Source organism: Oncorhynchus gorbuscha, unplaced genomic scaffold (genome assembly GCF_021184085.1).
Source record: "Oncorhynchus gorbuscha isolate QuinsamMale2020 ecotype Even-year unplaced genomic scaffold, OgorEven_v1.0 Un_scaffold_27:::fragment_6:::debris, whole genome shotgun sequence".
In the NCBI taxonomy this organism is placed as follows: domain Eukaryota; kingdom Metazoa; phylum Chordata; class Actinopteri; order Salmoniformes; family Salmonidae; genus Oncorhynchus; species Oncorhynchus gorbuscha.
Window position 1 is genome coordinate 163105 of NW_025745132.1, and position 12364 is coordinate 175468.

General features: G+C 40.6%; 1 protein-coding gene across 1 annotated transcript in view; it reads right to left on the reverse strand.

The window, feature by feature from the left end:
* LOC124017548 (ADP-ribosylation factor-like protein 15) overlaps positions 1 to 12364 on the reverse strand; it is a 103039-nt gene that overhangs the window by 63223 nt on the left and 27452 nt on the right. The window contains exons 2-3 of the mRNA XM_046332764.1: positions 3818 to 3962; positions 3478 to 3537 (exon numbers count right to left, since the gene is read on the reverse strand). Coding sequence (XP_046188720.1) covers positions 3478 to 3537; positions 3818 to 3962 — 205 coding nt within the window. The remainder of the gene's footprint in view (positions 1 to 3477; positions 3538 to 3817; positions 3963 to 12364) is intronic.

The following is a 12364-nucleotide window of genomic DNA, read 5'->3' on the forward strand; positions in this document are numbered from 1 at the left end:
ACATCCGGCCATGATTGGGGGTCCCGTAGGGCGGCGCACAATTGGCCCTGTGTCGTCAGAGTTTGGCCGGGGTAGGCCATCTTTGTAAATAAGAATTTGTTCTTAACTGACTTACCTAGTTATATCAAGGTGAAATAAAATACACAACTTTCCACCTGGTCAAAAGTACGGCTCTAAGTAGGGAATAAGGAGGTATTTGGGACGTGGATTCAGAACAGCAGCTAGGGGAACCCTGTCTGGAACTAAGGGAGAGTCCCTGTCCACATCAATGATGTCATGTAGCCCACTCCCCACACACATATACAAACAAACACAGAAAGCACTTACACATTACTGCCTCTCTGACCCAGACAGTTGCACACCCAGCGGGCGAGTGACATTTGAGTGAAAGTGTTAGCTACTTCATTTGCGTGTAGTGTCTATCCGACACGTTGCTTTCTGCATCAAAGTGGAGAGATAACGATGACTCATCTCTAGAGGTCGACCGATTATGATTTTTCAACGCCGATACCGATTATTGAGGACCAAAAAAAAGCTGATACCGATTAAAATCTGCCTATTTTTTTTTGTTTGTTTGTAATAATGACAATTACAACAATACATCAATAAAATAAATTTAGCCTCAAATAAATAATGAAACATGTTCAATTTGGTTTAAATAATGCAAAAACAAAGTGTTGGAGAGGAAAGTAAAAGTGAAATATGTGCCATGTAAGAAAGCTAACGTTTCAGTTCCTTGCTCAGAACATGAGAACATTTGAAAGCTGGTGGTTCCAGCTTTCAATATTCCCAGGTAAGAAGTTTTAGGTTGTAGTTATTATAGGAATTATAGGACTATTTCTATCTATACCATTTGTATTTCATATACCTTTGACTATTGGATGTTCTTAAAGGCACTTTAGTATTGCCAGTGTAACAGTATAGCTTCCGTCCCTCTCCTCACTCCTACCTGGGCTCGAACCAAAAACACAATGACAACAGCCACCCTCGAAGCAGCGTTAACCATGCAGAACATGGTCTCAGAGCGAGTGACATTTGAAACGCTATTAGAGCGCACCCCGCTAACTAGCTAGTCATTTCACTTCGGTTACACCAGCCTAATCTCGGGAGTTGATAGGCTTGAAGTCATAAACAGAGCAATGCTGGATGCACAACGAAGAAAAAACGCACAAAAGTGCTGTTTGAATGAATGCTTACGAGCCTGCTGCTGCCTACCAACGCTCAGTCAGATACTTGTATGCTCAGTCAGATTATATGCAACGCAGGACACACTAGATAAACTAGCAATATCATCAACCATGTGTAGTTAACTAGTGATTATGAATTATTGATTGTTTTTTATAAGACAAGTTTAATGCTAGCTAGCAACTTACCTTGGCATATTGCATTCGCGTAACAGGCAGTCTCCTCGTGGAGTGCAACGAGAGGCAGGTGGTTATAGCGTTGGACTAGTTAACTGTAAGGTTGCAAGATTATATCCCCCGAGCTGACAAGGTGAAAACCTGTCGTTCTGCCCCTGAACAAGGCAGTTAACCCACCGTTCCTAGGCCGTCATTGAAAATAAGAATGTGTTCTTAACGGACTTGCCTAGTTAAATAAAGGTAATAAATAAATAAAAACAACATTCAGCTAGCCAAGGAAAAATGTATTAACATTGTTTTAGATGCCTTGGGGGTTCGTATACAGTTGAAGTCAGAAGTTTACATACACTTAGGTTGGAGTCATTAAAACACCATTTTCAACCACTCCACACATTTCTTGTTAACAAACTAAAGTTTTGGCAAGTCTACTTTGTTTACAGACAGATTATTTCACTGTATCACAATTGCAGTGGGTCAGAAGTTTACATACACTAAGTTGACTGTGTCTTTTAACAGCTTGGAAAATTCCAGAAAATTATGTCATGGCTTTACAAGCTTCTGTTAGGCTAATTGACATAATTTGAGCCAATTGGAGGTGCACCTGTGAATGCATTGCAAGGCCTACCTTCAAACTCAGTGCCTCTTTGCTTGACATCATGGGAAAATCTAAAGAAATCAGCCAAGGCCTCAGAAAAAAAATGTAAACCTCCACAAGTCTGGTTCATCCTTGGGAGCAATTTCCAAACACCTGAAGGTACCAGGTTCATCTTTACAAAAAAATAGTACGCAAGTATAAACACCATGGGACCACGCAGTCGTCATACCGCTCAGGAAGGAGACGCGTTCTGTCTCCTAGAGATGAACGTAATTTGGTGCAAAAAGTGCAAATCCCCAGAACAACAGCAAAGGACCTTATGAAAATGCTGGAGGAAACGGTTACAAAAGTATATAGATCTACAGTAAAAAGAGTCCTATATCGACATAACCTGAAAGGCCACTCAGCAAGGAAGAAGCCACTGCTCCAAAACTGCCATAAAATAAGCCAGTCTACGGTTTGCAACTGCACATGGGGACAAAGATTGGACTTTTTGGAGAAATGTCCTCTGGTCTGATGAAACAAAAATAGAACTGTTTGGCCATAATGACCATCGTTATGCTTGGAGGAAAAAGGGGGAGGCTTGCAAGCCGAAGAACATCATCCCAACCGTGAAGCACGGGGATGGCAGCATCATGTTGTGAGGGTGCTTTGCTGCAGAAGGGACTGGTGCACTTCACAAAATAGATGGCATCACGAGGCAGGAAAATTAGGTGGATATATTGAAGCAACATCTCAAGACATCAGTCAGAAAGTTAAAGCTTGGTCGCAAATGGGTCTTCCAAATGGACAATGACCCTAAGCATACTTCCAAAGTTGTGGCAAAATGGCGTAAGGACAACAAAGTCAAGGTATTGGAGTGGCCATCACAAAGCCCTGACCTCAAGCCTATAGAAAATTTGTGAGCAGAAGTGAAAAAGTGTGTGTAAGCAAGGAGGCCTTACAAACCTGACTCAGTTCCACCAGCTCTGTCAGGGAGAATGGGCCAAAATGCACATAACTTACTGTGGGAAGCTTGTGGAAGGCTACCTGAAACATTTGACCCAAGTTAAACAAATTATAGGCAATTCTACCAACTACTAATTGAGTGTATGTATGTAAACTTCTGACCCACTGGGAATGTGATGAAAGAAATAGAAGTTGAAATAAATCTCTCTACTATTATTCTGACATTTCACATTCTTAAAATAAATAAACTCCTAACTTTTCACTCAGATTAAATGTCAGGAATTGTGAAAAACTGAGTTTAAATGTATTTGGCTAAGGTGTACGTAAACTTCAGACTTCATCTGCATATGGGGATATTCTGACATTGCTGGAGTTTGTATAGCCAGGGTTATGTTCAGTTACCACGGAATGGGAGAAAACTTTTTGAAACAGAGGAAGTCCCATCTATACTTGTCCAACAATACGACCCATTGCTTTTTAAAATCGTTTTGCCCACTGAACTAGAAAACTTGAGTACCCAAACAACTTCAACAATGTGTTTCCATCATGAACGAAAATAGGTGAAGGAATTACCTCCGAGTTCCTTCACATTTAGAATGGCATTCTGGAATGGAACGGCTTTGATGCTAAAACCTAGAAAACAGAATGACATGTAAAGCTTGACACAGAGATATGGCAGACCTTGCTTAATAAGAGCAAGGTGTTCAGCAAGTCTTCAACACATGTAGGCCTGAAGCACATGTATGTGTTGTGAAAGGCTTATAATTATGTTCTTTCAGCAGGTAGGGAAGATGTCTGAATGCTCACCACATAAGTACCGAAGCTTAAATGTGATATAAAAGTGATATAGGCCTAACTGTGTAAAGAGCATTTGGAGTTGAAAAGTGATTTCTTCTGGTGAAGCGAGTCTCACCCGTAGTTGGGCCGATGTTGTCTGTGGCTTCACTGCAGAGTCTGGAGAGTAGACTGGTCTTCCCCGAGCCTGTGAGTCCAATACACACCAGGTCATACTCTGGTCTGGGAGACGGTGGTCCTTTACAGCACAGTGTCCTGAAACACTGGAGGTAGAAGGGAGAGTCGGATGAAGAGAAGAGGGACACAGAGTGAAAGAGAGAGTGGGAAAGAGATAAAAGCATATGGAAGATGGGGTGGAGAGAAGAGCTGCAGAGTTAGAGTAATAACAGGTCTGATGGCCAGAGCTAGAGTATCTGTGGAATCTGTGTTTTCTACACCCAAAGATCTACTCTGTGACACTACTGACGTCTGTTCTGCCACCGAGTACGCCACTCTGGAGACGTCGGGCAGGGTCACATCTGTTAACTCCATCTGTTTCCAGCCAAAGATCATGTAAGATCTGGTGAGGAGAGGGGGGGGGGTCCTCTCTCCTCTTCGCTTTCATTTCAATCCTGTGACACACACAATCCTGTGACACACACAATCCTGTGACACACACAATCCTGTGACACATCATACGTCTTTGAACTTATATAGCCAGTGTGAGAGAGGATGCATTGAGGTACCATAGTATTAGTACAGGATGTTGTGAGTGAACGTGAACCTCCAGATGTGTTATGCAACATGGTCCAAGTCATTGAGGGACTGTTGCTCTGTCAACATGGAAGATCAAAGAAACCTCAATAGGGGCCTCCTATTGAAATAGAAACCAGGGAAGCTGGTCATGGTCTCACACCCGGTCTCATACACATGGTCTCGCACACAATAAGGGCCCCATGGTGGTTATGTCATGTTTCTACACAACAAGCAATGCGCACCAGGTCTCTGGTCCTTTTAGTAGAAACAGATCCCAGGTTCCTCACCTTTATCTGGGTGCTGATAAAGGAAATGACATGGGTCTGGTCAGCTAAGCAGTCTCCTGCTCATAGAAGAAACATCAGATGTAAAACTGTAAGCTCAGCTCGAACCAGTAGCATGCGCTGCTCTATATAAACAATAGCCCACTGATCTCCCCTTGAGGAAGGCGATAAGACAAGACAAGCCTTTCATGTTGCGCAGGTGTTGCACCGGATAAACATGTTCCTCATTGGTAACAATTACAGACCTGTGTTTGTAGCCTAGCAGAGTCTGAAATAGCAGCTTAAACAAATTGATCTTAACATTACATACACAGGAACAGACAAAAAAAGGTAGGTCAGGTTGAGATTGAGAAAGTCGACATCGGTATACCATTCTCAGACTATGAGTGACAACAGCACAGACTCGGGGACAGTGTTCTCCACCCATTGACTACTACACCCTTACATGGGAAGAGACTGCCCTCTGGTGGTGATTTTAATTATTTAGAATACTTAATATTAGGAAGCTGTTCCTAATATTTAGTATACTCAGTGTATAGTGCTTTTTCTCAAATCACTATTATGAGATGGGTGATGGCAGGACCAGTCTGGCACATAATCTCCTAAATATTACATTTATAAAGTAGTTCTAAATAATATGGCAGGCTGCTCAGCTCTCATGACGTAGGACTAAATCACATTGTTACAAAGCAGACACAAGATGGTTGACAATACTACCGTTTTCAGAACAAATAAAACAAAAAATTAAAAACTAGACAAATTCTGATCGTCAACTACACGGAATTAGTTCAAATTTCCATCTTGTGAATTTGTTCATTATTTCAACTTCACCACCAGGTGGCATGTGCCAGCAAGTTCCTTCACTACTGCTCACGTCAATTTTTCCCTTTCCCTGATTGAAAATTTCAATAGCCTACAAGATTAGATGACCAAGCTCCACTAGCCCTATATGGCAAGTTTCCAAACAAATATACAACTTGACGATGTTTGTATTTAGGAACTCATGGAGAGAATGAGAGTCGGGGGTAAGGAGCATGACCAACAGCTTGAACCAGTCGATCAACAGCCATGACTCCTATCTGAGTGAGTCCATGCAGACTCCTACTGCAGCCTTGCTATAAGAGATGGTTAGGAGCAACAAGACACACGCACGTGTAAAATGTTGGTCCCATGTTTCAGGAGCTGAAATACAAGATCCCAGAAATGTATATATGCACAAAAAGCTTATTTCTCTCAAATTTTGTGCACATACAGGACCAGTCAAATGTTGACACACCTACTCATTCAAAGGTTTTTCTTTATTTTTACAATTTTCTACATTGTAGAATAGTGAAGACATCAAAACCATGAAATAACACACATGGAATCATGTCGTAACCAAATAAGAATTCAATCAAAATATATTGTAGACTCTTCAAAGTAGCTACCCGTTGCCTTGATGACAGCTTTGCACACTCTTGGCATTCTCTCATACAGCTTCATGAGGAATGATTTTCCAACAGTCTTGAAGGAGTTCCCACATATGCTGAGGACTTGTTGGCTGCTTTTCCTTCACTTGGAGGTCCAATTCATCTATATTGGGTTGAGGTCGGGCGATTGTGGAAGCCAGGTCATATGATGCTGCACTCCATCACTCTCCTTCTTGGTCAAATAGCCCTTACACAGCCTGGAGGTGTGATGGGTCATTGTCCTGTTGAAAAATAAATGATAGTACCACTAAGCGCAAGCCAGATGGGATGGCATATTGCTGCAGAATTCTAAATAAATCACAGACAGTGTCACCAGCAAAGCACCCCCACACCATCACACCTCCTCCTCCATGCTTCACGGTGGGAACCACACATGCGGAGATTATCCGTTCACCTACTCTGCGTCTCAAAAAACCACAGCGGTCGGAAACAAACATTTCAAATTTGGACTCAGACCTAAGGACATATTTCCACCAGTCTAAATGTCCATTGCTTGTGTTTCCTCTACCAAGCAAGTCTCTTCTTATTATTGGTGTCCTTTAGTAGTGTTTTCTTTGAAGCAATTTGACCATGAAGGCCTGATTCAAGCAGTCTCCTCTGAACAGTTGATGTTGAGATGTGTCTGTTACTTGAACTCTGAAGCATTTATTTGGGCTGCAATTTCCGAGGCTGCCAACTAATGAACTTATCTTCTGCAGTAGAGGTAACTCTGGGTCTTCCATTCCTGTGGTGGTCCTCATGAGAGCCAGTTTCATCATTGCGCTTGATGGTTTTTGCGACTGCACTTGAAGAAACATTCAATGTCCTTAAAATGTTCCAGATTGACCTTCATGTCTTAAAGTAATGGAGTGTCATTTATCTTTGGTTATTTGAGCTGTTCTTGCCATAATATGGACTTGGTCTTTTAATAAATAGGGCCATTTTCTGTATACCACCCCTACCTTGTCACAACACAATTGATTGGCTCAAATCCATTAAGGAAAGAAATTCCACAAATTAATGTTTAACAAGACACACCTGTTAATTGAATTGCATTCCAGGTGACTACCTCTGGAAGCTGGTTGAGAGAATGCCAAAAGTGTGCAAAGCTGTCATCAAGGTAAGGGGTGGCTACTTTTAAGAATCTCAAATCTAAAAAATATTTGGATTTGTTTAACACTTTTCTGGTTAATGCATGATTCCATGTGTTATTTCATAGTTTTGATGTCTTCACTATTATTTTACCATATAGAACATAGTAAAAATAAAGAAAAACCCTGGAATGAGTAGGTATGTCCAAACTTTTTACTGGTACTGTATTTGTTTACATCCCTGTTAGTGAGCATTTCTCATTTTTATTTCACCTTTATTTAACCAGGTAGGTAGTTGAGAACAAGTTCTCATTTACAACTGCGACCTGGCCAAGATAAAAAAATATTTAAAAAAGCAGTTTGACACATACAACACAGAGTTACACATACTTTGCCAAGATAATTTATCCACCTGACAGGTGTGGCAAATCAAGAAGCTGATTAACTTCTTATGGCTGGGGGCGCTTTTTTCACGTTCGGATGAAAAGCGTGCCCAGAGTAAACTGCCTGCTACTCAGGCCCAGAAGCTAAGATATGCATATATATTAGTAGATTTGGATAGAAAACACTCTGAAGTTTGTAAAACTGTTTGAATTATGTATGTGATTATAACAGAACTCATATGGCAGATGAAAACCTGAGAAAAATCCAACCAGGAAGTGGGAAATCTGAGGTTTGTAGTTTTTCAAGTTATTGCCTATCCAATATACAGTGTCAAATTTGGTCCGATTGCACCTCCTAAGGCTTCCACAAGATGTCAACAGTCTTTAGAACGTTGTTTCAAGCTTCTACTGTGAAGCGGGAGCGAATAAGAGCGGTTTGCCTCAGGGGTCTGGCTGAAAGCCATTAGTTTAGTTAAAGGTATGTATTCCCAGTCATGTGAAATCCATAGATTAGAGCCTAATGAATTTATTTAAATTGCCTGATTTCCTCATATGAACTGTAACTCAGTCAAATTAAATTGTTGCTTATTGCGTTTATATTTTTTGTTCAGTATACATTTAACTAACAGACGGTAAGAATCTCTGGATTAACTTTTGCCTCGATTTGGCAGTCTCATCCAGACCATCATGTAGTTCTTTAGCCACAATAGCAGTTAATTAGCATTTCTTTTTTTTTTGGGGGGGGGGGTAAATATATTGATAAAAGTCCCCCTGTCCTAGAGATTTACACGATTATCAAAAGCCTACACAAAACACAGCACTTATTGTAAGTGTTTCTAAAATCCCCTATGGGGAAAATAAAAATGTCCTGTTTGATAGCAAGGTTTTATGGGTAATATGACTCCTTCTGTGGTAGTCTATTCAAGTCAGGGCTGAGAGACATTTTGAGCATACCAATGAGTTTACCAGTCAAATTACCAGGGTGGGGTTCAGAAACCCTTCAAAGCTAGCACATTTGGTTCGTTGGAAGTTGTGGGAAGGTATGTTTTTGGTTCTAGGAACAAAGCCATAAGTTTCCTTACAGTTAAAACGTTTTTTTTTTTTAATGTAACCTGTTTTGGGAATGTACTTTTTTTTTCTAAGGTTCTCTGATAGTTTTCCTGGAAGGTTTTATTAAAAGTTCTGACAACAGAAATTATAGGTTACTTGAGAGTAATTAAATAACGTTCTGAGAACATTTCAATAAGACTTAATAAACACTGCTAACTTAGTTTAGGTTAACTGTTTTGAACTCCAAGCACAGATAGGACACATGGAAATTAATTTGCTTAGGCATTAATCATGCAAACACATTTGTTTTTGTTTTATTGTGGCATGGCATCAGTGAGATTCAAACCTATAATCTTCTGCTCATCAATGTAATTAGTCCACTGTGCCACCAGGATCTAGCATGCCATGTTTTTTTAACACATACAAAGCTGTTCATTTTAGTCTAATGATTCTGAGCTATTATCCACTGTAAAAAACCACTGCTATTGCTTTTGAATATTTTGTTGACCTAAAATTTTAAATGTAGTGATTCAGATGATTCAAACAGACCCCATTTCAAAGGAATTAAGATCAGTTAACAAGATATACGATAGAGTTTTGTTGATGCTGAGAATGAAATGTATACATTTTAAAATAACATTCTTAGAAAGTTCATTGAATGTTACCAATGTTTTGTGGTTTTTGTGGAAAGTTTTCATGTTCTGAGAACAGGACTTTAAATTGAACCATGAAGAAATCCGTAGAAAGCGTTATGCTGATGTACAAAAATTCCAACAGAAGAACGTTGTTTCTTAATGTTCTGGGAACAATTTAAAAACATGACTTTAAATAGAACCATGAGGAAACTTTATGGGAAGGTTGTATGCTATATAACAATAGGACAACAATGATCTCACCAAACTCGAAGAAAACATATGGTTCTCAGAACGTTGTGTGTTAGCTGGGTTCTGTGGATTATATATCTATGTGAGGTCACAACAGGCTCTTCGATATTTGGTGCATGTGCTGCCCAAATTCAGTTTTTAGACTGGAGTAAATATATCATTTTTGGAAACATTTAAATTTGTCAGGGGGTGCTGCAGCACCTTCAACAACCCTACCTCCCACGGCTATGTCTCTGTCCTATTCTTAGCTGGCTGCTTGCTGTGACATGAGAGAGCCATATCTAGCCTATTCTTAGCTGGCTCTGAAAATCCCCCAGAAAGAAGGAAATGGAGGAGTGTGAGATTACTTCCATGTCATCGGAGCGGATGACACCAGGCTATGTTATGGAAGCATTTTTACCTCCTCGCTGACAGAAAACCGCTGCCTTGAGGACAGACAGCGACCATACTGCAGGTAGGGACTGGGCTCTCCGAAACTTCATAATAAACATCAAAACAGACCTAGCTCATAAAATCTTTTTAGGACTAACATTGGGTTTTAAAGTTAGTTTTTTTTGTCCTATGCAATCAAGTTTGTCTTAAACATAGTTCATAAAAACAATGACATTGCAGTTCTAAAGTGAAATGCTACCCATCCCATGTCCCCATTTGCAGCTAGTGGACTTTGTTCTTTAGTTATTAAATACTGACACCTTGCTGGTTAGGTTGATCCTAAGACTGCTGAACAATTAATCAAATTACAATTAATCAAATTACAATTAATCAAATTACAATTAATCAAATTACAATTAATCAAATTACAATTATTCAAATCATCTATGCATAGTCACTTTACCCCTACCTACATGTATAAATTACCTCAACTAATCTGTACCCATGCACATTGACTCGGTAACGGTATCCCCTGTATAGCCTTGTTATTTTTCTTTTATTATGTTACTTTTTCTTTTATATTTAATCAATATTTTCTTAACTCTATTTCTTGAACTGCATTGTTGGTTAAGGGCTCGTAAGCATTTCACGGTAAGGGCCACACCTGTTGTATTCGGAGTATGTGACAAATAACATTTGATTTGATTTTAATACAGCAAAGCCAGACTTAGGCTCACTCTTGTAGTGGCTGTGGGTCATTTTCTACACCCTCCCACACACCCTCTGAATGTGGAAGATACTGTACCTTTGTCCGATGTATTACCCAATAAACTTCCTTATCATGTAAAGATGTGTTCGCTTTGTGTTGATAGAAAAGATAGCAGGTGAAGAAGGTTTCAGTTTGCCTCATTAAAAACGCAGTACATTTTTACCACTGAACAAACACCACACATTGCAGGTGGGGGAAGAGCATCACTGAATCAGAACTAGTCTGACACCATACTGTCTGTGCTGTAGCAGACAACTATTCATTATACATCATGGAGTTTGTTGTTTGGTTTGTCGATGAACCATAGACCGCAATGAGTGAACAAAGAGAGCTGTTGGCTAGATACTGAAGCAGAAACAGACTGGACCACTAATGCAAAGCTAAAGGTGTAGAATCACAACAGGAAGTTGCCCACTGTGACCGAGGTACCCCCCATTCTGGTCACCATGGTGGGCAGTGCCAAGCCAAGGCCAAAGAACCCGGCCTGCTGGACAGGACAGGGGGAACAACAGGAAACAGGCACGGGACTGTGAATTGGAAGTTGAAAAGAAAGAGTGGGTCAAACAACTAAACTGAGGAAGTGCACAATTGGGCTTGAAAACAATAAAAAGACTACACAAATCCACCACACATGGAAAACCATACCAGAGATGGATAAAGCACTTCAACCTATACTGACCCTGACCCTCTGGTCTTCTGTCAATGGACACATCATCAATATTGATCTATAGCCTTTAGAATCTTTACGAGAAAGAAGCCTTTCTTTCTCACCTGCCTGAAAGAGATGATATCTCAGCGATACCCTACCCCAAGACAATCAGGAAGTCTGTACATTACTATGCCATCTTTTCCAAGAGAGATGGAGAAGTGTACATGAGTACATTAGCCCACATTACTCCTCTCAGTCATCTCTCTCTCGCTCTCTACACAGTGGTAAAGTAGAGTGCTAATGCAACAGAGAGCAGGAGGGATTTGTTTCATATTTCAGGAGGTTAGGACAAGTGTCAGACTCTGCTAAGAGCTAAGCTGTGAGGTGGTCCCCTGCTGTCCACAGCTCAGAGGCCGACTGTTTGGTTTGGCAGAGAAAGCTAGTGTGCGACCTAAATGGAACTCTAGGTGGCCCGGGTCAAAAATAGTGCACAATATATAGGGAATAGGATGCCATTTGGGATGCAACCCTACAGTCCCTTTTTCTCCCTGGCCCTGGATTCAGACTGTCTAAGCTAAGGCTGAAGGCTCAGTGCCTGCTAATCTATGATCGTAATACAAATTCCAACCAAAACACACAGAATACTGTTCATGAGAGGGTAAATCTTGAGCTAAATCTGAAGCTCATCAGATGAGTAAATCAGAAGCTGTTCACGACATGGGTTTGATTAACCTTCGATTAAGTCTCAAATATCCTTATGAATGTAATGACCAGTCAGTATGGGATTCAGGCTACCTCCTCCACCCAAGTCTCTCCCACAGCCACACAAGTCCGGTAAACATGGCTACCTCCACCCTGGTTAGTGGCACAGATCACTGAGAAACACAAAGCGGACATCAATCAATCTTCGCTTCCCCTAACTCAAAACGGACCATTCAGATTGGCTCATTCCAACCCATTCACACATTCCGAAATCTTTTTTCTCCAATTGCCTCCTGTT